General features: G+C 41.8%; 1 protein-coding gene across 6 annotated transcripts in view; it reads right to left on the bottom strand.

The window, feature by feature from the left end:
* The window catches only part of LOC113162063 (regulating synaptic membrane exocytosis protein 1-like), a 61,978-nt gene that overhangs the window by 30,174 nt on the left and 4,663 nt on the right, over positions 1–27,141 (bottom strand). For all 6 annotated transcript variants that reach the window (XM_026360033.1, XM_026360034.1, XM_026360035.1 and 3 more), the window contains exons 2-5: positions 16,654–16,867; positions 12,337–12,357; positions 3,726–4,024; positions 2,239–3,140 (exon numbers count right to left, since the gene is read on the bottom strand). In XM_026360033.1, coding sequence (XP_026215818.1) covers positions 2,239–3,140; positions 3,726–4,024; positions 12,337–12,357; positions 16,654–16,867 — 1,436 coding nt within the window. The remainder of the gene's footprint in view (positions 1–2,238; positions 3,141–3,725; positions 4,025–12,336; positions 12,358–16,653; positions 16,868–27,141) is intronic.

Raw genomic sequence — 27,141 nt, 5'->3', positions numbered from 1 at the left:
TTGTTGTTTTTGGCTGAATAATATGGGACCAGGGTGTTCGACTGTTAAAGAAGAATAGGACCAGGGGTCTAGCAGTTAAGGGGTTAATGCATGAACCATTCAACTATTCAGGTCCTGGCTGGCCGACATTTTGTTACATGTCATACCCCCAAGTATCTGTGCCCTGTCTTCCTATTTTTCTATACTGTCTGCTCTCAAACAAAGACATTGAACGCCCAACAGGCAATCTTAAACTACTATGTGAACAAAAATAATTTGTGTGTTCTGTGGTCATGCAAGACCATGTAAAATAGTGGTGGATTAAGCCTGCTTTTAGTAATATAGACAGCAGAAAAAGTACTGCTGTTGTCTTCTTATACTTCACTAATGTTCTACAAGAGAATTCTCCAATAAGTCACACATATAAATCTGACACACACAGACATGCACACACACAGTAGTTGTTAAAGTGCATTACCCAGGGACCCAGTGTCACCCCAACAGACAATTTCCTCTTCCATTTCCTCAGCACCATTATCACCTTGCTTTGCTTCTTTACACCAAGGAAGTAACCCAGTTGCACTCAATTACTCAGTGCTTCCACTTTACTTCAAACACAGAGTTCAAGTTAAAGCTGCTGTGTCATTAAAGCTTCCATCTACAGTAGCATTGAAGCTTGAAAGCAGAAAAACAATACCTGACCCTATATAAACTTACCCCTGGCTCATGTAGAGGGGGTGGCCCTGGGGACTCGAATCCTGCCCTTTTCCTTAGGTTCAAGGTTCAAAGGTTCCCCTCTCGAAGTAAATCAACCCTCTGGCTACTAACTAAGCAAATCTGCCTTTTAATTCATTATTAATTGTATGAAGATATATAAAATTAAATACCAATAGGCTATACCAATAGTCTTACATTCTTGTATATGTAAAACACATTTATATCACATAAAAAAGCATTTGCTCTTTACAATTTGAGCTCCTACCCCAGAGATACTTTGCCCACCTCACCTAATCTAATGCATCTTATCTAGACATATTTATAGCACATTATCCTGCAAAACTTGGTTCATGCCACAATCAATGTAAAGGAGACATCCTGTCTTGAGTCCTAGCTCGCTAAAGAGTGTTTAAAACAGCTAATAATCCCAATCCACACCATCTACCCATTACCAGCCCCTGAGTTATGGTAATCTGGATTAAAACATCTGGAACAGACCCCTTCTGTGACTGGTAAAAGAGATAAACTGACAGAGCACAGTTAACGCCTACCTACTGCCTCTTGAATTCAAACACTCTCATAAACAGCTACAGCTTACATAGGTACCACAAGTCCAGTGGAAACAATGCAGCACCCAACCACAACCAGGCTTGATGTCAGCTAGTGATCCGCAGGTTGGCTGGTGCAGCTGGCTGGCTGCGAAGTATTACGTAGCAAGCGAGCCACTGACCTAATTCCACAAATCTGCTGGCCTAAATCACACGGCCTCTCCAAATAAATGAGAGTTGTCCAAAGAGCAGCAGGGTTTAGCACTGCACAGAGGTTTAGATGACACATAGGGATAGTAATGTACTGTTTATACTTATCGTATAGTTTTACAGTCCGAATTTAGAATGTGTTGGTATTAGAAATAATCTTATGAGCCACAATATCTCTTGCTTTTTTTCTACTTTAAGGCTATTTTAGAAGCCAGAGCTAGGGAAATATAGTCATGAAGGTGGAAAGAGGAAGGGCATTAAATGGAAAGGAATAGTAATGGGACTCTTTTCTTACCTAGCTCTATTTGGATTACTGAATCTGTACAACCTTCTTTTACCTGAATGATAAATCATTTCAAGGTTTCTAAAATGTGTCATCTTTCAGTGAGGTTCAGGATCAGTATTAGCCTGCTGGTTGGGTTACAATTAGCTATTAATCCAGTGTGATTCTAATCATGCACAAAGTACACTGGGCAGCAGGTGATATAAGAAATGTATGAAAGTGAAAGTGAGTGAAGAGATCAAATTTAGGTAGGACAAGCTTTAGGCAGGCAGCCAGAATGAGGATCACATAAACAACATGTCGATAGGCATAGGTGAGAGCTGGAGCAGCTTATTGAAAGGTTTTGGTGAGTAAAAAGAAAGACAGCAGATATTTTAGCTGCAACAAATACCTATAAGAAACTGTTTAATATAAAGAGATGGGTGACTGCAAGGTGTGAGGTATGCAAGAAGGAGATTTAGCTTAGTAAGCTATTGGAGTGAACACATCTGTCTGACTGACCTTTCTCGCTGACGCTTTCCATGTCCACGTCCTCACAGCTGGTGTACTCGGGCGTGGAGCCGCCCTCCTCCTCTGAGCTGCTGATGGACATCTGCCTCTTGTTGACTCCGCGCTTGCTCTTGTACGACCGTGGAGGGGGCGGCCGCAGAGACTCTGACTGGTCCGAGCTTTGAGAATCCTTCCTGAGCAGGTTATCCTCACCTTTGTCCCTTGGTGTCCGTGCTGTACCGGGCTCTAGGCGGCCCTTGTTTGGGCCCCAGTCTGGAGGAACCGGTCCCCCAGTTTGGGGCCCTGATCTCACTCCACCTCCGGCAGGTGGAGCTCCCCCTCCAACCCCCACGGTCCTATCCACAGAGTAGGCTCGGTGGTTTTCCAAGAGGGCCTTGCGGTCTCCCTCCCCACCTCCACCTCTTCTGGCCAGACGATTTTCAGGTACCTCACCTGCACTACCTGCTCCACCTCCACCTTCACCAGGCCCCAGTCCAACCTCATTGATTGCTAGATCACTATGTCGTCGTTCGTGGCGTACCTTGGACACCTTTGCATGCATGCGCATCTCCTGTTCCTCCTTCTGTGGTTTTACTGGATATCTTGCAAGGTTGGGGTCACTACGGTATCGATTCTGGAACTCCTCCTCACGACGCTGCCGCTCCCTTTGCTCCTCGTCCTCTGGGCGTCTCCGATGGGTTTCTGAACGACCCAAGTTTTCCCCATCCTCATAGTCCTGAGAATTGATCTTCTCCAGCCTCCGTCCATCTCCCAGCCGTCTCTCGCCTCTGTCCCCAGTGCCCACCCGCTCATCCAGGGACGACTGAGATGGCAACTTCCCAGCAGGCCTCCGGCCACTACCACGTCCCATGCCTCCTTTACCATTTTGTTCATGGAGGGAAACTGGTCTTTTCCTGGGTGAGAAGAGGACTGATTATACAAAGGCAGCATAATGTAAAGTCTAAAGACACACACATAAGCACATGTGCATCATCTCCATTGCAACAGATGAGCTATGTTGGCATTTGTAGTATTAGAAAATGCTGAGAAAACGTTTTGTGTACAGATATATCTTGTGCTAAGAATATAAATTTGCAAAACCTTGATCCAGTTGCTTTTATTATAGAACCAGATATTAAGATTCTATAAACCAACATATGGTTGTGAATTCTTACCTAACACAGTCACCAAATGAAAATGAAGAACTGAATCAAAGACTTCTCAAGACTAAACCTGTTACATAGCTTCTTTACTTGTTAAGCTAGAACAGACACACATCTATTCTTTTTTTACCAAAGGGGATTAAAAATCATCAGGAGCAATATACCACTATAAAGAGGTTCTGAGCCATGTAGCATCCCTAGCTTTCACTGTTTTAAACAAAAAAGATAACAATAATGTTTATTTGAAAAGATCCAGATGGTACATGTACCATCCTACACAAAGTAGAAATATATATCACAAAATGTTTGTTCAGTGTGTGTCTTTTCTTGGCATACTTTTCTCGAGGTGGTTCACTTTGGGAGCGAGAGCCAGGCATGGTGTCAGCACCCTTTGCGGCAGTGACGCCGGCGGGTGGCTGTGTCCCGTCCGGCCCCACGTTGGTGTTGGTGCTGGAGGGTGGGGCTTGGGACCTGGAGCGGAGTAGCTTCCTGTCCCGCTGTGCCTCACCTCCTGTGGCTGGGTTGTTCAAGGAGGAGCCCAGGCTCCCGGGCCGCACCCCTGACCCCGAAAACCATTCTCCTGATTTGGTGAGAATCTCCTGCTGCTTACGGCACAGGTTGCAAACCCACATTACCTACAAAGGTTGAAGAGAAAGAAGCGTTTGCAAGCTCGGTTCAGCAGGAGCAGCCTTACAAGAGAACATTAGATTTCAAACAGTGGCATGCCTATGACACAAAAAATCTGCAGAAATCATACAGCACAAAGTGATTTTCGTGAACACAAACAAACCAAACAAATGCAGCAGTGTTAATTTTGTGAGAGCAGTTTCTCAGAGACATCAAAAAGTCTTGTGTGTCTATATATTTTAGCCTTTTTTAGCCATAACAATATATTCACTATAATTACTGATCTCTATATTTCATACCAAAGCACAGTTATGTCAGTGCACCCTGTTTGCACTCGCAGGCAGTGGGTTTCTGTATTTTAGTCTACACAATTCTAAACTAAAATACCCCATTAAAAAGACATTGAAGAGTGATGGCACAGACATGTACAGTAACCGTGACAAAGTCCGATTTTTCATCTTCTGGTCCACAGACAACATCAAAATACTCACATGTAGCCATGGCTACTGAAAATCACATCCATTCAACAGCACAGAAGCAGGATTTATCTCCCTCCGTATTTATAATCCCAGTGGTTTATTTTTCAGAGAATAAGTTCAAAGCAGAAAATGAAACCCGCTCGTCTTGTGTTCCACTGCAGAACCTTAGAGAAGCAAACAAAACACCTCTGGAAATCCCAAAATGTTGCTCCTGGACAGCCAGGGGGAAGGAGCGTTAGCAGTCAGTAACAGTTAGCAGTTAGCCTTCAGCACGCCAAAGCACATTCATCGTGGACTGACTGAATCCTAGTTGGCGCATGTCCAGTCTAATCTAAAGTAAATCAGCTGCCCACACGGCCCACAGCTGTCGGCCAGCCGCCCAGCCACACACTACAGTCTCTTCCTCTCTTTGTCTTTCTCCACTTCTCCTTTACCTCAGCTGAGCGACCACAGATTAGCAGTGGCCAGTAATCCTTTCAGCTGCTCGCCATCATTCAACTCATCATCAGCTGACACACAGTTCATAACTTCTATAGTTCCCCCCTCCCTCCTCCATCATCCCTGAGAGGTAGAACTACACAGGTTAGAGATTAAGCCCAGATGCCCCAACCCCCTTCTCCCATCCTTCAGCTCTGCATGATGGGATAGGTTACTTTATGTAAAGCATTATTTACTGAAACTATTTCCACCGTCAAAATCTTGAAGTGAACAGTAAACTGTGTGTATCCTGTGAGAATGATTATTCAAACAATAGCTCAAGATGTTTATTATCCTCAGAGACTGTATGTAGGGCTATAGAAATGTTTAACTGAGGCGACTATTATGCTTTTTCAATATACCTAGAGTTTTGAGGAATTTTTGAGATTCTATGCAAACTTTGGGAATTTTACAATAGTTCAGACTAATAATAAAAATAATACTTTATTTATTCCATTGGGTGCAACTGCTTGGTTACTGTGTCTTGTCCAAAGACATTTCGAGATGTAGCCATCAGGAACCATTTTAAAGCTGCATATGTCATGACATAATTTCCCATTTGCAAAATTGCCCGCATTTGCCATGTACTTCATGCCACACTAAATATAGCTGATTTGACTTTTTTTCCTTGAAGTGGAGAGGTTCTGTTGAAGCTTCACCTGGAGTCTGGAAGCAGTGCAGGATTATTTGATTCTAAATGTTTTTGGAATGAGGCTCCACCTTCTAACTCATGCGAGCTTGTTGTAGGCTTAGCAACAAATAATTGTGCTGCTTCTGCAGAGTTATCATATTTCAGGACAAACTCTTCATTAAAAGAAATTAAAACCCACACTGTAGCATAACCAGAACATGGGTTCACCAACCATTTTTAGGACATTGGGAATGAACGGACAGCTGTTTCACAACATTTCACCGCAATGTAATTAAATAACATCTGCTGTAATATTCCATCATTTTCTGAATGAATAACAGTGGCTTTAAACCACATAATTTCACTATTACAGAAGAAAATGATACTTAAGTATGACTAATGGAAATGATTTTACAGTGCAGGGGACCAATAGGAAGGTAGCTGCTCTCCTAATAGTTTCTTAGAGGCCTCGACATTTAAAAACATTTGCTTGATCTTTTGTTCTTAGCTTACAAAAAGGAATATACAGTAATGCCACCCTGTGAAAAAATCTTGCCATCCTCCTGCTACCCTACGTAAAATCCACTGATTGCTTGATTAAAACCCACGTATTCATTTTGCCACTGGTGTAAAAAACATTTTTTCATACCCTAATACTGAGGATCAGTGTGTATAGGTTGCTTTGCTGGTCAGTGCGGACAAGGAGAAGTAAATACTCTAATCCACAGAATTAATCCTAGAAATGAGAGCATCATACAGAAAATTCCACATCACGGGAGGAATGTTTACAGATCTATCCGTTCTCAGTCAGATTCACTCTCTGTTGCCACGCCTTCATGTGTTGGTTATGTGCTTTAATGACTCCACCACAGATGGGCAGATGGTTGTAAAGAAGCCATAGAACACATGGGACACACATACACACACAGTGTAATGTAGTAAATATAATAGCTGGAGTGACTGTGCTCTGTGTACCTGGGTACCCTGAAAGGTATTGTAGGGGGAATTAATTGTGTGTGAACTATGTGTGTGAATTGGGGTGGGCAGGGTGGCGGGGGGCAGTTTGTGTGTGTGGTGTGTGTGTTTATGTACATACTATTCAACAGCTCCACCCCTATAAGAGCATGAAGCATAGTATCAGACCCTCGGCTAAGCCAACCAATCGGCTCCCTCCGTCCAGAGGCAGCCAACTCTGTGTGTCACGATGAGTTCATCTCATTGCCTTGCTACACGCCGCTGTGAGAATGAGTCTGTACAGTATGTATATGTAGGACATTCTGAAACCTTCTTGCCTAGAAAAGCACGGCGTGGGCGACTGCCTGTAGGCGAGACGTGTGTGTGTGTGTGTGGAGAATAAGCAGTGCCATCTCTGTCATGTAATAATGTCAACCTCCTTCAGCCTAAAAATGTTCTTCTCCATGGTAACCAAATCACGGTGAGGAGTAAGCGAGAGAAAGGGGGACAAAGCAGTGTGTGTGCGTGTGTGTGTCTGCAAAACTGAGAAAGAAGGAATCAGTGTGTGTCAGTACTAAAAGACAACGACTGCAAATAAAAGTATTTTTAAAAAAATTGCACCATTGCCATCAGACTGCTTCAAGCTGTCTGATATATACCTCTCTCCTCTTTGTTTCAAGCTGTCTGATATGTAGGCCTACGTCTCTCTTCCTTCCTTCGTTTCCTTCCTTACCTTACTTTTCCACTCACCTAGTTTCCATTTCTTGCATCTCGTCTTCTCTTTCTTCTCTGTATCTCCTTTTCTTTTCCTACCATTCGTTTCCTTTCAATTTCAATTCAACAATTTCCTTTCCTGATTTGTTTTAGATCATTTCCATTCTTTCCTTTTCTCTTGCCCTCCTCTCCCTTTTTTTTTTAATCAACTCCCTCTTTTACACATCATCTCCCTGTTTTTATTATCCTCATTCCCTATCGCTTGTTTCTTTCCATTCTCTTAATCTATTTTCTTCTCTCTCTTCCCCTCTCCTTTCTTCCTCTTTCCTACTCTCTGCTCTTTTCATTTCCTTTCTTATTTCCTTCCATCGGTCCTCACCTTCTAGCTCAGTTGGCACACCTGGCTGACTTGACAAATGAAGACACCAAACACCTGTCACTCATAGTTCTCTGTCCTTTACCCCCTTCGCTTCATCTCCCACCATTCCTCCAGCATCGCTCCATCTATCTGCTGACAAAATGGTGAAGGCACGCGTCGCTGCCGCAGCTCTGCCAACAGCAGCAGCAGAGCTCCACGGCAGCTCGCGGCGAGAGCAGCATTCATTTAGGCTGAATTGAGTGATCAGCTTTTCCTTAAATGGCAGCGTTGAGGTGGTGGTGGAGCACTGGTGAGGGGGTGCTTGCTTTTCAGCGAACGTCTGGAACGACCCCACCCTCAACACACACACACATCCACCTCGACAGAATGACATATGAGGCAGCACTGGGTGTAAACCGCCATAATTCAGGAACTGGTAAATCCTGAATGGAGGGAAGAAAGACGACTGCAAAAGACATAATGCTCCATTTCATCTAGTAAGGCAGTAGATCAACTCTGCAAGCAGGACGAATGCATTCAGCGTCGTGGGAGGCTGGAGGGAAAGCAGAGCTGCTGTGGCTGCAAGTCCACACTTTGTATTTCTTTGTGTTTCTGCTTTATCCCTCTTGAATCAATTTACAATCTAAAAGGCACATTAATCCTCAGATGCAAATAATAATATCATTATTAACTAATCAAAAATGTGTGGAAATAGTTATAAAAATTCCCCACTGTGTAGTTTGGTTGGGTCCTGCTATGCAAACATTTTAGGGAAAATCCAAACTTTTATTTTTATAGGAGCAGTGGGTTGTACCTTAAAAGCTACAGTGCAAATAGTAATAGCTGTTCTAACCTACATAAATAATCTGACTTTATTAGCAATCATCCGCACTTCTTACTAGTTTGGATCGAGATAGAGTAAGTTGAAATGGAAAAAATAGTTTTCTTCTGGTTTTGAGTGAAGCTACTAAACCATATATAAAGAGAATGTGAATGAAATGCAAAGTCATGTTTAGCAGATGTTTGAAGCACTTGTTAAACAACTAACAACTTTCTTGTTTTTTGTTAAAGCACCTGGTTAGTTGGCTCGGGATCAACTGAGAAAGTTGCTAGAAATGTCACATCAGATGGTGTCACACCATCATTTGAAGGCTCCTCATACACGCAGCATATTTTGCTTGAAATTATTTAATTGGTCAAATGGTTAGTTATAGGTATTGTATACTAAGAGCAAATATAATTTAAACTATTAAATTATTCAGTTCACCTTACGCAGTTTTGTTAAGATAAGCAATTTTTTTTTAAGTGAGATTAACTCCTTACTTAGAGATACCTGTTGATTTCCTTATGCACTACACTATGAGGCACAAAGGTGCTCCTGGAAATATTTAAGCATTGGTTTCTCCTTGGAATTCAAGGCCCACAAAAACACAAAAGTATTATTTTGTTAATGTGATAATTAACTTTAACACATTAAAAATGTGTCTTCTTGGATACAAAAAAAAAAAAGGAGTTGTGGTTTATAACAGCTTGGGCCATTTATAAAATGTTGGGAATAGGAAACTGAACACAAGTCAAAAGTTAGAACATTCAGGTGACTCTGAAACATCTCTAAGTTAGGTTAGGTTAGTCTGCTGATATATCATTGCATGTCATTAACTTTGTCTTTTCTCTCTCCTGTAGTTGTGCTTCCTTCTCTCTGTCTTCCTCTCTATTTACTTTTCTGCAGGTATCCTCGGCCTTGGAGCTTTATATTCCCAGAATGTAGTTACTGGTCCTACTGACCTGCGCAATGTTCTTTCTGCTTGTTGTTGTTGTGTCTTTATTGCCTGCTGTTCTTTTCTCTCTCCTCTTTCCACTCACTCCTAACCGGTCGAGGCAGATGGCCGCCCACTATGAGCCTGGTTCTGCTGGAGGTTTCTTCCTCTAAAGGGAGTTTTTCCTCTGCACTGTTGCCTAAAGCTTGCTCAAATGGGATTGTTGGGTTTTCTATACAATTCTATATAAAGTACACAGTTATATTTTGTAAGGTCTTCAACCTTAAACATTGTAAAGTGACTTGAGGTGACTTCTGTTGAGATTTGACACTATACAAATACAATTGAATTGAATTGAATTTAATAATAATAATCCATCAGTCCACAGGAAAACAGTAGGCAATACAATAGGTCAAACAAGGTAGGAAGCCTGTGAGCTACAATGGGATGCTCACAAACACTCTGGGTAATAAAAATGGTTTACATTTCTTTCATTTCTCCTCCAAATTTATTTGCTTAACCTGGAAGACAAATCTTTCAAATCTAAGTTTTTTCTGTTGCCTCCCCAAACTGAGTCTGATGTCAGCAATCATAATAGTGAGTAAAACCTTAATAGCACCGGTAGAAGACTGTGTTGTATGTCCGAAAAGCACACAGGCACTAAAGGCTCATCTTGAGAATGTTGCCTTTGGCTTTAGCTAGATCCTGTCAAGGAGGTGGTATTATTACACACAGGCCTTATATGAAGGTCAAACTCCATCCAGGCTGTGTTAGTCTTAGTCAGCCTCAAAGATAGAGTAAGGCAGAGACAGTGAAATAGACAGATAAACGGAGATGCATTAGAATGGACAGAAGAGGGAGGAGGCGGAGAGAGAGGCTGCTACAGATATAGTAGTTTGTGAAAAGAGAAGAGTGGAGTGTGAGTAGGAAGAGAGAGCAGTGGGTTAGTCATCTAGTACTGAGAAACATGATTGAGATTATGGAGTGCATCCTCCCTTCTGGTAAGAAGTGCAGTGTCAGCTTAATGCAGAAAGCAAGCCAGACTCTGTGAGGTTGTATCTGTGTGAATCAGAGCATGTGTGTCTGCCAGTATGTTAGTAGTATATTATGGTTAGTGGTAGACCAAATACATCAAAAATGGTCATAAAAACCAGACTAGTGAAAATACCCAGTCAAGTGTGTAACTGTTAGACATATGTGAACTTGACAATACTAAGACCAGAAAAGGTCTGTTGTATTTATCCTCCAAACTAACTACCATTAACATCAGTGTGTGTGTGTGTGTGTGTGTGTGTGTGTGTGTGTGTGTGTGTGTGTGTGTGTGTGTGTGTGTGTGTGTGTGTGTGTGTGTGTATGTGCGCGCGCGCGCACGCACGCGCCTATTAGGACCCAGCGACTGTCTGCTCTCCACTGGGAGGCACTGCTCCTCTACAAAGAAGACAGATTGTCAGCAGTTTATTCAATTTCTGAAAGCCATCTGGAGCTGACATTAAACACACATAAACAAACACTCAGCCATTAACAAGCCACATCACCAGCACTAGCAGGGCAGCCTGACAGAGGACGTCAGCTTCTACACACACTTCAGAGACAGCTTAGCCTTTCATTCACATACTAATATTGATTTCATCTGGAGGCTTTAGGCATTTCATGATGCATTTGAGTCTTCAATAGTCCAGTTGTTGACTTTTAGGTCCAGACTAATATAGATTAACATCATTGTATCATTTAATTTCAAATGTAAGTGTGCAGTATCCCAACAGTGCATGTTGCAGGTGCTCTTTTTATGTATCAAGTTGTGTTGTGTTGTGTTACTTTTAACATCCTTGAAACTGTTGGTATATTACACTTCATTAATCCCAATGGTGGAAATCTGGGTGCCACAGCAGTCAATTACAGATTACATCAAACGTCTAATCAAAAACACAGATTCTTGAGCATAGCATTTTTTGTAACACCACCCCACAAACTAATGTAGTTAGTAAAAAGCAGCACTCACATTGATCTCTTGGAAGCTAGTTAGGCAGCCAACACTAACCTTTGTAGTTTAAGTTAGGGCATATACACATTTTCTAATCAATTCCTTATGTTCCTTAGAATGGTCTGACAGGTTTAGGACATGGTCAGTTCTACTGTTAGCTAGACCTCAGGAGCTGAGATTAGGCTGTGATTTAGTTTTAATCTAAAAGTGTTATTGTGTCTATAGGTAGTACTGTTATAAACAGTGAGTAAACATACTCATCTGCTTCTTAAACTGGATGCATATGCAAACTAATGCAATGTATCTTAAATATGGGGCAGTATCCTTAACCAAAACTCTTACTTTGATAAGGTTCAGCGGTAATTACACGTTGGCAACATTTTGCAGTGACCAAGCATTAAGGGGAAGTGAGCAAAGTGGAACATGAACCTGGGGCCCGCCAGTCTCCCCATGGCAAGGCTGGTCTGCTCTCAAACACACAGGCAGGGAATGCATGCACAGGCATGAGTGTGCATTCGTTATGCATTGTTCAGATAAAAAGGTCTGGAAGGTAGGGTGCTTTTGTGTATGCATGCCACCTCAAATGCCAATCCGTCATCCCCACTTTTGTCAAGTTGTTTCTCAGATTATCCAAGAATCATCCCTCCCAGCACAGCCATGCCCACAGCCATAGGAAGAGGGGTCAGGAGGGGTCGGACAACCCTGCAGACAGCCTACAGTATGGCTCATGCTCGCTCTGACTGCCAGTTAAATCTTCAGGGTCTGCAATCATTCTCAGAATTAGAGTGGCGATGCAGGATTCCCGCTTGCTGCCGTGGGACTGCTCATTGACAGTGATCTGTGAGATAAAAAAACGATCATGTGTCTGAATTCCTGTTCTGATACTGTGAATGAGCACAGACCCGGATTGTGGAGGGGAGACAACAGTAGCGACCCATGCATCAAAATCCATCACCCAGCAAGCCTTACCCTGTCCTTCACTATGAGACACTTTGCAAGGGGAGGAGACAGATAATGGACACAGAGTTAGACAGCATTCATATTGGAGAACAAATCCGCTGAGGACACAATAATTCCAGGTGGCTCCACCCCACACAGAAAGTTGTCAAAAACTATGAAGTGTCAGGGACTCCCTTTGTTCAGTGAAGTCAGTAATCCATAAGTGGATTTGTACACACACTGGCTCAGTTCCAATCTAACAGCTTACTCTCTTGCATGTGAAATCGTTGCTTTTTCAACCCGTCTTTGTTCAGCACAGATATTTCAGGTCTAACCAACGTGGTAAAAACACGTACACTACGTATTTTACCTTTCCAGGGTAGAAGCCAACTCATGAATGAGACAAGAGAGGTCTCAGCTCCAGATTTGAACACAGCCAGCGTTTAGTTTTTTTTTTACGTTCAGGTGGCACACACATCACATTCACAGCACAGTAAAAACACACAAAAAAAGATGCTAACCACTTTGTCCTCCTTTTGTGGCATGCAGTCCAGGTAGCAGTTAGAGTTGAGAGAAGTGAGGGAGGAAGTTGAGCAAGAAAGGAAAAGGAGAGGAAGAAATGCAAGAACATTAAAAAAATAAATCAAAATAAGAAGTGATGCAGAGAGGGTGAGGGAGTCCCAGAGAGGACGATTGGACAGATTGTGGCAAAAGAAGAAAAAAAAGGAGAAGGGAGGGACGTGGTGCAAACATTTGTTAATTACATTGTGCAAAATTGATACACATACTTCATATTCAGAGACAGAGTGTGAGGCAGTGGGGACAACAGCATGTAAGAATGTAAGCGACCACTGACATGTTAGGCTGCAGCGACATGCATGATCCAGCTCGGCATGACCTTGGCGTGACTCAAGACGTGACAGCAACATGATGTGTCACAGCTTCTTGGCATTAAAAGGAAAACTGGGACACCAAAAGCAACACAGAGCACATTCTTCCACAACTCTAAAGGTGTTTACTTAAAGTACACTGAAAAACATCTGTCTGGGTCTGTTCATCTTTAGATATTCAGAGTCAGAGCTGCTGTGGTTCTGTCGTGAACTGTTGTGAAAGTAAGTTTTGATTAAGATACACAGGTATAAATGTAAATTCGGTGCGATAAATCTGTTATTGCTGCTCTCTCTTGTTTATTTCATTGGTGTACAGTTTATTTTGTGGACTTATCAGTGTTCTGATCAGAGGGCATTTGTTGCAGCACGTTGCAGGGATGCCTTCTGCAGGGCAAAGGGCAGCACTGCACAGCTCCGTCATCATGGAAATCCACGGATTATGACAGTAAGTAAGTAGAGTGAGAGTCTATTTCCTAATATTTTGCCCACCAATTTAAAGTGTGCACCTACACAGTATCTGAGAAATGTTTGGTGGTAACATCATCAAATGAAATGACTTGAAAAATGACCCAGAAACAATGAAGAAGAGTAAAATGTAATTTGTGGTGCCCACTACTTTTTATTGCAGTGTTTCAAAATGGCCATTGTTCTGGAGTACAAGTTCAAAATATCACTTTTTGTGGTACTGCCTAAAATAAAGTACTAAAGTACTGCTTTTAAACGAAATTTAATACTTTTGAAGATACTGTAATACTGTTCAGAATGGCCTTTAACACCTATAGTGGCACTGTGGTATTGGTTCAATGTGGCATTTCATACTTTTTGTGGTACTGCAGTACTGCTTGAATGTAACTTTCACGTTTCATTTTTCACAGCATGACATAACATTTAATACTTTAGCTTTCACTTTGTTGTGACAATAAATTGTTTTTGTTTGCAGCTGAACTGCACAATTTGTGCAGTTCATCTAACATCCACATGGCACCAATCAGGTGTAAGTGTAATATAAATATAAATTACATACAATATACTGTATAATGGCAATATTTATACTGAATATATTTTTAACAAAACATTAGAAAAATATTATATAATAATCAGTTGACTGAAACATACATGTAATGTATTTTCAACTAACTGCACTCTTTTTATTGTGTAAAAAAATGTTTTTTTTTTTATTAAAGCCTAATCTTTTTTTTTTTTAGAGATTATTAGAAAACACACAATGTTTCCTTTTCTTTTCTTTACTATTTGGATGAATGGAACAATGGAAATGGTACTGAAACCAAGCTCACACTTTTCCTGACCCTGTTTGTTCTGCTTGGCCTACTGGACAGAGGTAAACATGGCTGAGGCTGAAGGAGACTCCCTTCTGACACTTCCCTCAAGTATAGCTTGTTGTGTTCTTTTAACCCTTATTAGAATTCATGGAATAACTTGCTTCTGTGTGAGACATAACATTGTTTTCATAAAGATCCAGGTAGTGAGTTTTGTTTTGTATGAGTTGCCTCCTAATCTCAGCAAATTTGACAGGACACAAACGGTTTAACACTCTCACATAAACACTGAAAGAATAACTGAAAGAAAAGGATGAATCTGCTATCTGCTTAATATGTACAATACATCTGCACAAAACTGTCCATTGTGTAGACTGAGTTAAATTATTTAGATCTCTGAAATTCCACTTTAAGTGATGTTAAGTATTAACTCAAGTCATCAAATTCCATATTAACACATTCATTATTTAAAAGGGCATGCTGTTTGGTGTTATTTTGAGTGTTTTCCCTCAAATGAACCCTTAGCTATATTTGTTTTATTTATATACAGCGTCTGCATCATTCTCGCCTCTTCACTTCCATGTAACAACCTGCCTGCTGTGAAAACAATATTAATGGAGATACTATATTTATCCCCTATTGTCGCTGGCTTTTGGGTTCGTCATACACGTGGTGCCAGTGTGAGTCCAGGTCCAGCTGGGATGGGCAGATCCTGAACAGATTGTGTACCAGCAGGCCAAGGGTGGACAGACCATAGTCAGGTAAGACACCCAGGAGGAGGTCCTCTCTCTTGGGTTGGAGGAAAGCCCAGAGGATGCTTGGCGGGAAGAGGACTAGGACTTAATTTAGCACAAATGTGTTTGGGTTAGGGATGGGTGCCACACAAATCCAATCTGGTACAGGGGAGTTAGATTCCTCTTCATGGATATGATTTGGTTTAAAGTTATACACATTCCAGCATTGGAGCATTGTCTGTGCATTGTGGGTTTAGGTCAACAGATATATGATTTATTGATTTTCTAGCTACAACACATTCTCTAGAGCATGATGTCTTCTTTGTTGGTTCATGACCTTTCACCTAACCTTCTGCAGGTCACAGTTTTGACTTACCCAGTGAAGTGAGTTGGCCTAATTTGCAATAGCTTAGTTGTGTTTCCTCAACTTATGTTGAGGCTTTGTTTGGCAGTAAATGCAAAATAAGTTATAATATATTCTTATGTTTTAAGAAAATGCTCTAGCTCACTAGCATTCACAGACATACAAACCTACAAAAGGTATATCAGGGAGATCTATGGTCTGTTGTGCAAGGTAGAATATCCTATTGACCTATATTCCATAGTGTCATTGAATGCCTCATCAGCACTGCTGCTGTGAGGCATAGGTGGTTCAGTCCTGTGTGTGTTAGAAGCCTGCCTATGACAAGGAGAGAGCAATCATCAGACATCTAGAAGATTGTAAATAATTTGATTGTATGCAGGCATCAAGGAGCCTCTGTAACAGACTCAGCTGCAGCTCTGATAAGTCTAACTGCGAAACACTCATTTCTGTTGGGTGGGATGATGGTTCAACTGTCTGTCCACACCCTCATTATAGTAAAAAAAAAAAATCTTTGTTTCACAGAAATCTGACCAACAAGATGTCAGACATTTGTGGAATCAGTGGAACCACACTGGCCATAGTCATTTGCTGCTCTTGTAAGCAATGACGAAAGCTAGTTTGTTATTTTTGGCTAAGTGCTTGGAAGTGGTTGAGCACATACACAGATATTTAATAGGCGAATAATGCTGCAATAATTCTTGAGATGTTTTTGGACATGTACAATAGTTTAGATGTGTTACTTGGGCAGATCAAGAGGAAGAACCTGTCATGCTTGCTTGCCTGATGGCTGCAGTGCAGTTACAGGAGACACAGGACAACACAGATGCTGTTACTGGCACACTTTCACGTGAGCTCAAGTGCTTTACACGACACAGCATCAGATTTAAAATGAGCCTTGAAGGGACTATGAGTGGTGCCAATCCACTCTTCCAGTACACTTTGGTGAAACCAAAGTGTGACCAGGAAGCCAAAAAAGACAGACATTGACAAACACGCAGAAGCAGAAGGACTGAACTGTGCATCAGCTATAGCAGGGATGAGGTGAAATGAAAAGAGGACAAGAGGAAGGCCAGTTTTCTCACATTATTGGAGCGCAGAGAGACCCGGCCTCCACAGCGAGCGCAGAATTTGGTCTGGCAGTAGGAGCAGAGGTGGCCACAGCCATCTGCAAACTTGGTCTTGCGGCAGATACCGCAGGTGGGAGCGTCGTCCTTCTGATGGGTCTGCTGACGCCGCGTCTCGGCCCCGATGCGACGTACCTCTTGTTTGTAGCTCTCAAACTGCTGGTGCAGTGTTCTGACAGGGGAGGACAGAAAAGATTGGCTATTAGAGGCACATCATGAACTCCCAAACTTTTTGTACTTAGGTAAACTTTACTCTCCAGCACTGTTCAGAGAAATCTTCCCCATCTAAGTATCCAGAAATTCATGAAGAGATTTCTGTATAATATTCAGAATATATATTTTTAAATAAATAAACAGACACAGAAAGCAGCGTAATGCATGTGCATGTTTGACAACATTTCAGCAACTGGCAAGTAGAGCGCCACTTGAAAGGTGCCTATCAAATGAAAAATCATACATGCAATTAAATTGAACTTCCGCTCGGTTTTGCTCTGTGTGGCCCTCCCTTCTTCCCAAACTGCTGTGATGGAAATAACCCAAGTGTGAATTGCAAATCAGGCCATGTGAAAACACCCACAGTGTTGTCTCAACAGAACTGTCAAAGGAATACTGCATTAGCATACCATCGCTCTCATATAGGGGACCTAGACAGGGGCTTTAATTACCTCACTGAGTGAGAGAGCTAGAGAGGAAGGAGATGGCTTCATTCACAGCTTTGCAGTCAATTTGCCTATTTGTGGAAGCAAACAAAGTCTAGTTAGGTCTCCAGGCAGCGCGCTGATTTTACAGTCAGTGTTGCCGAAGAAAAAATGAGACATTCATACTAAATCTGTCAACCCAGTCAATTTTGTCAATCAGCTGTAATCACAAGTTCCCAAGATACCTTTCTAATTGCCTTCCAAATATGTTCAATATACACTGATCACCTGGGTCTGTTGAAGAAAGACATGTCCTCCTGGCTACAGTTGTCGGTTGCTGGAGAGGGAGCAGGTACAAAACATAACGCCTCGTCTGGTGTCAGCAACTTTTTGTGGTAGAAATAAAACCGACAGTCGTCTTCCACCATGACGCTCACAAAGTCCAAGAATGATGCCGTGCCTTTATAGGATACTTTGGACTTAGAAAAGGTGTCAGCCTTTACTAAGAATACAAGCTGTCCAACAAAACCTTTTGTAATTCCCACATACAGTAGACTTCCAGGAAAATCCTTCATAAGTTGTCAATAAGAAACTTTGACAAAAGCCGGTTGCACATTTCTCCTCATTACAGTCTGTCTAGCTGTCTGTGCCTTGTAGAGCTTCAGCAGCAGACTGCTACCATACACACAACAGGGAGGTGACTGGCAGAGCGCTTGGCCCATCTTGGCCAATCAGCTGACACAGGGAATTTGAAAAAAAAGGAATACAAGGAATGTTTTCTGGATAAATACACAAGAGGTCATGGTTTCACAATGATATGGACTTTATGCAGCCTAAACATCTTACTTTACATACTGTATTAATAAGCTTATTTTCTGTATAATGCTGGATCAGTGGATTTAGTACAGGTAATGTGGTAGCATCCAGTAGCTTCTGTAACAAATACAAGTTTCAAAAAGCAAAGTGTCTGCAAAGTGAAGTACACTGAATAGATGTATGAATTTGAACTGCACATATATATATTTATATTTGCTTTTTATATTTACTTTTTTTCTTGCACCTTTTTTTAGTCAAAAAGGTTCCAAGTAGACAAAAAAAGACTTTGGAGTTGACACTCACAATCTAACTGATTCATACCTAACTTGAAATGGAAAAACATGACATTGCCACAGTGGCAACGTCATAAACGTGACCCTCGACCCCGAGAAGCTATCTATCCTGTCAATGGGAGTCCAGAAGCTGAGCCAAGCCCAGGCACCATGGGAACAGCTGTCAAAAACAGAGGGTGCACAGCCGGTTGTCATGGTAACGTGGTGGCGTCAAGCACTGGGTGTCAGCGGGTGTCAGTGCACCAGCTGTTCTTGTTCTTAGAGCCATGGTTTTGCCAGTGTTTTCTAACGCTTCCACACACTCGGCAGACGTGCACTGTTACAGCAGCACAAGGCCACTTTTTCAAAATGTAAAAATAAACGTCTCAGTCTAAATCAGGAGGGAGCTGTGCAGAAATGAGGAGTGTCTCAGCCTCTCTAACTCACATTCTCTAGATTTAGTCAGAAATAACATTAGATATGAACAATTTTGAAACTAGAGGAAATGATTAAACAGGCACTCTATTCAATCACAAGAGTAAGTCTCAAATTTCTTATACTGTTACTTAAAGCTGCAGAAATAAAACATGATTATGTCGCTCTACCACTCTTTGTTATCAATATTCCTATTTATCAGCATCAGTATATTTTTTTAGCCTCTTAGCATTAGCACAACAAGCTGAAAATACAGCATTGACATGTTATTGTTGTTGGATTCATACTACTGGCTAATTGTTTTTTGCTCAGTTTTGGTCTCAAAAGATACTACTGGTGTCTTTAGCTACTAAATAATCCATTGTTTAGTTTTGCTATAATTTAGCACTAAGTAAAAAGAGTCCTGCCTTAGCATTCAATAAAACACTAAATGCATCTGACTTCTGACACTGAATGTTACGCTGCTGAGACTGAACTAAAACCCTAAAGACTGAACCATAGCTCCAAATGCTAAGACACCTTTAAGTGATTATTCTCTGTGGATTCATAATTATAAACAACCCCCTGTAGTTTAGAGAAAATAATTTTTCCTTTTATCAAAATGAAATTATTGATAAATGCAACTTTAAATCACAATGATTTAATGTGTATCTGCACTTCATAGTAGCTCAGACTCCAAGACAAACGCCACAACTCCAATAGTTTTTCTCACATTCATAACTGACAGTTTCACAGTGCATCATCACCATGACACATCGCCAGTGACAGAGAATGTGTGATGGTAACTTGCTCTCACCAAAAGTGCAAAGAGAAAGTGTCAGACTGACACTCTGACTGGTGGATTCCATAAATATGTACAGTACTCAGTGACAGTGACATTTCTTCTCAGCTGAAAAGCTATCTGTGGAGGAATACACTACCTCAATGTTAACCTTGACTCAGGGAATGGATCTCCACGAGAAGAGCCATCCTGTTGGGACATTCTTCCTCGACTGTTTGTTTATCGATTACATGCACGCTGCGTACTCATGGGTCAATAATTATGTGTGGGATCATAAGTGGAATGCAAACATTTAGTAGAGTTGACAGAGTTTTAGTTTTTAGTTTTACTCAACATCAATATTTGTTTAAGCAGTTACTGTAAATCTTCCCTACCCAGCAAAGATGACATAACTCATGATTAAGACATTTGTGAGGTCACCAGGCATAACTGTCCTCTTTTAGCAGAAGTTACCCACGTTTGTATTTGGTCCAGCTTCATTTGTCACTGAACAGGTCAAACTAAATGTGTGTGTTCAAGCTTCTGGCAGATCAGCCAACAAGCCCACTACCTAACATGTGACACAGTACAACTATTTTACTGTAATTTAATGACTGAATCTGTAAGTGGAAGTCATCTCAGTGTACTGTACCACTAATTACAGTACAGAAAAGGGAAATCTAATCCACTATAACTTGATAACACTGTTTGCATGTGGCTGTGGCAGACTGTCCAAGTGATGTGAACTGTCTCCTCTGTCTAGGTCAACAGCATGGGTCAGCCAAGCAGAGAGCAAGATGTGGGTTAGCCCAGCTCTGGCCTTGTTAAAACGAGCACACATGTACACACGTACACACACACACACACACGTGCATACCCACAGATATTGGTTTGCTTTCTCTTAGGGCCTCGCATATTCAGTTCAGCATGTCCTAGGACCCCTCTACCACCTCTGTCCTCCCTCCTCTGCCTCCACTCTTCACCAGACATTGGTGTGGAGTTGATAATTAGCACCACTATAAATACATTGCTGAAAGATGGAGACATTACATATTCAAAGTGAAATTATGGTGCAACAGTGATCTCCCATGTCGGCATGGAGGGTCTTTATGCTACCAGCAGAAGTAGTGATTATGTTAAATCTGTCCCACTTCACCTTATGTGTAAAGGGTAACAGGCAACTTCGGGTTTTGGGGGCAAAGAGGTGTGTGCCCGACATCTTGTGAAGACTCATATGATGAAGGAGAAAGAGGATTTACAACATGATTCTACAAGACAAAAGTAGTAAGTTATGTAAAGTGTTAATGATTACCTTTACATTCAGACAAAGAAGGAGGGAAATGTACAAAGGAGCGCTACTTTTTAGTGGCCTGATCAATAATGGAATTTGTTTATTGATCCCCTTGGGGAAACCACTTGTGTAATAATGCTTAACCTAACCCCAACCAACCCCAAACCCTAACCTCTGCCCAGAGAGTCTGTTTGGGGCAACATTTTACTGGCCTTTTAGAGTTTAGTGTAAATTACAAAGTAAGGCTCACCTGACCATGTTCGCTTCAACTAACATACATGTCCGTTGAAAGGAAATAGTGCATTCAACCTGTTGACAGGGTAAAATTAAATACGGTCATGGTTTGTAGTTGTTACCATCACCACCATTTAACAGAAAAAAGTTGTTCTGTTTTCTGTTCTGCTAACTTTCATTGAATACATAGTATAGTCTTACATCTTCGGTTACTATTACTCTTACTGTCACTGAAGCACTGACAAACTTACCATTTAAAAGCTGGATTTATTTAACAAACAATAAGCAGGATGTTGTTGATTGAACAGTAACTGTCAATAATATGAATTTAAAGTTATAAAATCAGGATTTGAATGATGACATGAGGCTTGCAAACCAGTGAGTTTGCAAATGTTAATACCATCTAAAGATGCATTAGCACCTTGACTCTAATTGGGTGAATCTTCCAGTTCTGAGCAACTGTGTTTAAAACAAAACCTAAAACCCCAAAAAATATGGTGTTAGTTTTTTTCTATGTGCCTCGGTGGTGGATCAATAACCTCAACACTCCATGTCCAAACAGTCAAGGGTGATGATGGAAGAATATAATGGAGTAGTAGAGACCAAGGAAGACGGCAGACATGTTTAAACATGCTTTGAGGAACGAAGAAAAGGAGGAGGAAAGGAAAGGAGTCATGGGTGGAGGCAGAGTAGTAAATGAAAGGGAGGAAACACAGACAGGCAGACAAGAGAGTTGGATTTAAAAAGAAGACACAGAAAGACAGGAGGAAGAGGTGAGCAGTGTGTATATACAACCCCAGGAACAAGAGGAGATGTATGGCCAAACAATCGTGTCTACAGGGAGAAGGTGGAGGAGGTGGAAGGATGAACAAAGCAAGCAAAGACGGAAACAGGCGTGGGCCAGAGACCAGCAGAGGAGAGAAGCTGATGCATCCGGAGCCACTCTATAAATACCACTTGAGAAGAGGAGTGGATGATGGAAAGAGGCTGGAGACAGGATGATGGAAAGAGGAACAGCAGAAGGAGGAGAGAGAGGAAAACAACACATAGATGCACGTAGATGTCAGGAATAGCATCGATGTGTTTATGAAAGCAGGAAAATCATCTTTCTGAAACTGAGAGTCGTGTACATTTTCTCTACGTATGAGTCCAAACAAATGCTGAAAGCCCTTCACGCTCATGCTGGAGTCAGCGTGGTGTGTGGAACTGATGAAAAGAAGTAAGGAAGAGAAAGAGAAGAGCAACAGATGGGTGCTCAGCCAAATGCAAACATCTTCTTTGTTTTCTTGTTTGCCCTCTCTGATATACTCCATGACGACTTTTACATATTCCTCCACAGTCAAAAGGCTGTAAAATGGCACTAACGTCATAATGCCAGCAGAAATAAAGCACCCAGATGGCCAGTGTGTATTTATCTATAAGGCAGCAATTTCTCAAACAATCTGGTCAATCCTCCCTGGCTTGACGGGGGTTTGATTCCCTGCTGTCACTCTTTCCAGGATGCAGTTTTACAGCCACATCTCTGTTCTGCTGTAGTCACACAAAGCTGAGTTTTAGCACGGAGGTTTAGGGTAGCAAAGCTTAAAGGAATCAAATCTAAACAGATTTGTGAGGACCTTCTAAAACCAACACCTTATCCTCCAAACCTTCCACACTGGTTGCACTCATGGAGTTTCATCCCACGTTACTTCACATGCGCTGGACATTCACACATGCTGTTTCAATCAAAAAGGCTGGATTAGCAACAGCTGCTGCGACTGAGACCTGGCTCTGTAACCCGGCACCCACTAAAGAGCTTGACAGATTCAGTACAAAACCAAACAAGATACAGTAAAGAGAAAGTTAAGAGGGGCTCAACTGTCAAGCAAATGTCATCGTGACTTCATGAGGACAGCCAAGCACGACCGATCACGACCGTTCGCGTCTCAATTCCAGCAGAAACCAGAGAGTTGTTTATTACTCTGTGTAAAGGGATGTTTTACCACATTATGTAATTTAAGTTAACAGGACAGAAAAAACAAGAATGATTTATGAAAACAAATCCCCACCACTGTTACGTATAAGCCAGGAAACATTTCAAAGTCAAATCAGAGCAGAGGACATAACTTTGATTCCAACGCAACAGTGTCAGCAACCACACAGATCAGTCAGCTGGGATCTCCAGTCGTGAATGACACCTAACACTAAAGGCCAGTTCATCGTCCCCAGTCATTGGAGGGCTTTAGTGGTGGGGGGGGGGGGGGGGGGGGGGGGGGGGGGGGCGCCTATGTGAAGATATTAACACTACAAAACATGGTGACCTATGTCTTCAAAGCCCCCATCTCCCGACTGTTCTGATTGGCCAGCTTGTGGAACTCTTCCTGTGGGCTGAACTAGGCTCATGTAGAACTGCACTGTCCTTCAGCAACAACTCAGCCAAAAATGCTGCTGCAACCTGGAGCAGGTTGTGAAAAGTAAAGTGCCATGAAGAGATAAAAACATAGCTTGAAGCCTGTTGTTGGCCTTCTCTATTTTATTTATTAAAGTTAATAACATTTTCAGAGAAATGTATCAACCTTTGCACGGACACTAACGCTAGCGGAACAGTGTGGGCCGCACTGTGTACTTAGTGTACATAGTGGGTGTAAACAGGAGGCTGGTGGTGGAATACCATGCTGGTTGATGTCGAATGGTGCAGAAAAAAACTAAAAACTGGTCACTACCAGCCAGCATGTAACATGTTCACCTCAAGCTTTAGGCCTTTGACTATGTGTAACATGGGCAACGAAATTCACAAAAGCTTCCACAGTAATGTAAAATCTGTAGCACGAAAAGCATAATATGGCCCCTTAATAAAATAACAGTGTTGTCCAGGTCAGTTACCAGTCTGTTACTGCTCCGTCACCACACAGACGGAGTCGTTCACATCACAGCAGCCTCCAGCAGCCCCTCCCATACACGGTGCTTAGCTGTTGATAACTCTTCTTATTGATGTTGTAAGTGATTTACTTGTATTTATGGAATAGAGTGCTTTCTTGGCATGGCCTTCCCAGTGCACACACACACACACACACACACACACACACACACACACACTTTCATATCCCTCTAACTCTTCTTCCATTTCCTTTATTTCTATTCCTATCATTTCTCACTCTCTCATATCTTCAGTACTGTCCACTTTATTAGATTCCACACTTGCAAAGCCTGGTAACTAAAATAAAAACTGCTTCCCCCACATCACTGACCAGCGTGTACAGTTTATTTTACATTGTCTTCCTCACACATACACAAATCACTAGTCAAAGCTTCTGGCCTCACACAGCCTGCTGGGTGACGCATAAGCCCTGAATCTTGTTGGTAGAATAGTTGTGGAGTAATTGTGGGAGACCTCTAATCCCCTTTCTTTAGCCCAGCAGCCTCAGTTAGCAGAACACTCCACTATTGCCCCTTACTTCATCATCTCCTCCATCTTCTTCTATCCCTCCTGTTCTCCATTTGATATCCCCCTCACCAACCTCTGTTCACTAAAACAGTTCATTTACGATCTTACACATATGCTAAGCAATTGGTTTGTTCTTGCAGAGTAGGAGCAAATAGTCTCAGGATACTTAGAGAATAAAGAAAAAAAAGATTTAAGCTAATTGAAAATATGATGAGCAATCACAAATTTGCATGAATTCTAAAAGAAAAAGAAGTCAATTTTTACATATTCTCTGAAAAACATCAATCAATCAATCAATCACTATACATACAACATCATTTTCAATTCTTTGCAGACAAAACTGTTGACAAGAAGGCAACTTTTAATCTAATATATTACGTTGTGTGGCTTAAATGAGCTCAGAGACGCTTTTCGAACTGTGCGCTGTGTTACCAGGGAGTACAAATTATTGTCTCATACGATGTTGTGTATGGATACTTGTGATATAATCCCATCACTTCCTCTGACCACAAACATGGAGAGAGGTTTAGAGAGGCTGGTCAGCCCAAGTGGAATGGATTCTCATTAAACTTTAATGCTGGAGAATGTCTGGCAGCACTAAAGAGGCTGCTCACCAAGGCTCGCTCAGGTTTTTGACTCTCAACATAGAGTTCTACCCAGTGAGCCACAAACCCTTCCCATCCTCTGTGTGTGTGTGTGTGTGTGTGTGTGTGTGTGTGTGTGTCTGTGTGTCTGTGTGTATGTGTGTGTATGTGTGTGTGTGTGTGTGTGTGTGTGTCTGTGTGTGTGTGTGTGTGTCTGTGTGTGTGTGTGTGTGTGTGTGAAAGGCCGCACCTCTGTCACATTTTGTCCTCGCTGTCTCTGCTACTGTAGCCAATAATTAACCAGATCCTAAATCAGCACAGCTGTATCAACACAAGGCTGTTTCCCATCACACAAGAAAGTTAAAGAGCACAGATAATTGTGCGGTTTAAGGAAACGTGTCCTTGTACATCTTTAGATGTGATCAGCTATTCACTGGGTTAGTGGTCTAGTCGCTCACACAGTGATAATTGTGTCTGATAAAGATGGAAGATTTCACAGTTACTGTTCTGCATGTGTTAGTGGGTGGAAAAGAGGTTTTGAAATGAGACGCAATAAATAAATAATAATGAATAAAATGCTGCTGCTAACGCCATTGTACTGGTTCAACAACAGCAGCCAACATTCTTTTAGCTTGAGGCTTTCCACAAGATTTTGGATCCTGGCTTCAGAGATTTGGTCCCACATAGACCAAAAGGGGAAAACCACTTCTTTATGGATCTGGCCTTAAAAGGTCATTATGGGAGATTTGCCACAGTTAAATGTACAAATGTTTGGCAGCCACTAGTCCAGAGAGTCCAGTATAATATGAATTATAAATGCTCTCCACATATCACAAAGGTACAATCTATATGTAGTGGCAACATTCACCATCAACAGAGGAATTAATGGGACCATTTTTAACTAGTACCACCTAGTTACTTAAACCAGGCTGCCTAACCTTAACTTTTCAATCTCTTGCCATAATGTCCCTCAAATTGGTAACCAGGCCGTTGCCACATGATGATGCTGAAGAACAAAATAATTGTAGCAAAGCATTGTTTCTGAACATGATCTGGTTTACAGAAGCTGTGTCTCAGTTCAGAGGCTGCATCCTTTCGAGGGATGCGATCTGCGAAGGCATCAGTGCTCAAAGACTCTTGTGATAGCCTTTGTTGCTTGGGGATAAAAGGCTGCATTTGATGGAGCTATCGAGAGGCGAGTGCCTTGTTGTAGCACTAAAACCCAATAAGTGTATAAATGCAGCATTTGAAGGATGCAGCCCCTAAACTGAGACACGGCCACAATCATCTATTGGTGTTGACACAGTTAACATAGTTGAATAATATTTTTGTCATATACTAAACATTTGGATCATCTTTACTTTTCATCTAGTCTTCAGGCTTAAAATCACAATATAGTGCATTTGTGGGACAAGATGCACATTTTTCTCCATGACAGTCCCACTTTTAGATGTTTGTGCACATATACTGTACGTGTGTGTTTCTGTCGTTTCTTTTTGTGGTTTCATTTGACAATAATACCAAACAAAACCGGCAGCTTTTAGACATAAGGCAGAGATAGCAGGTGTGTAGACAAACACAGGATTGTGCATACACACAAACCTAAGCACGAAGCACACACATGCATGCTTATATCCCCCACCCCAGCCCGACAGGCTTCCATTCCTCCAGGTGTTGCAGACGCACCTGACTGCCTTTGGATTCTTTTAATCAAGAGCGAAGTATGAGGATCCAATCCAGCACACCCCAGATACACACACAGACACATATGGAGCACACGGATTCACAATCTCTCCAGCTGTCTGGAAAAGAGAGCGGAGGCTGACTGCAAAGCCACGAGACAAACTGCAAAGTGAAAAAGGCACGCTGCCGTTTCAAGAGCGACCTTTCCGCCTGCACGCTTTCATCCACAGGCGGAGAAAACAGCAACACCATCTGGGTTTGTGTGTTGCTCCTCATGAGTACTGCACGATGCACGCGCTCATATGCGCA

This window comes from Anabas testudineus, chromosome 1, assembly GCF_900324465.2.
Source record: "Anabas testudineus chromosome 1, fAnaTes1.2, whole genome shotgun sequence".
NCBI classification, from domain to species: Eukaryota; Metazoa; Chordata; class Actinopteri; order Anabantiformes; family Anabantidae; genus Anabas; species Anabas testudineus.
The sequence above is the reverse complement of the archived record's forward strand: the minus strand, read 5'-3'. Positions and strand labels throughout refer to the sequence as shown.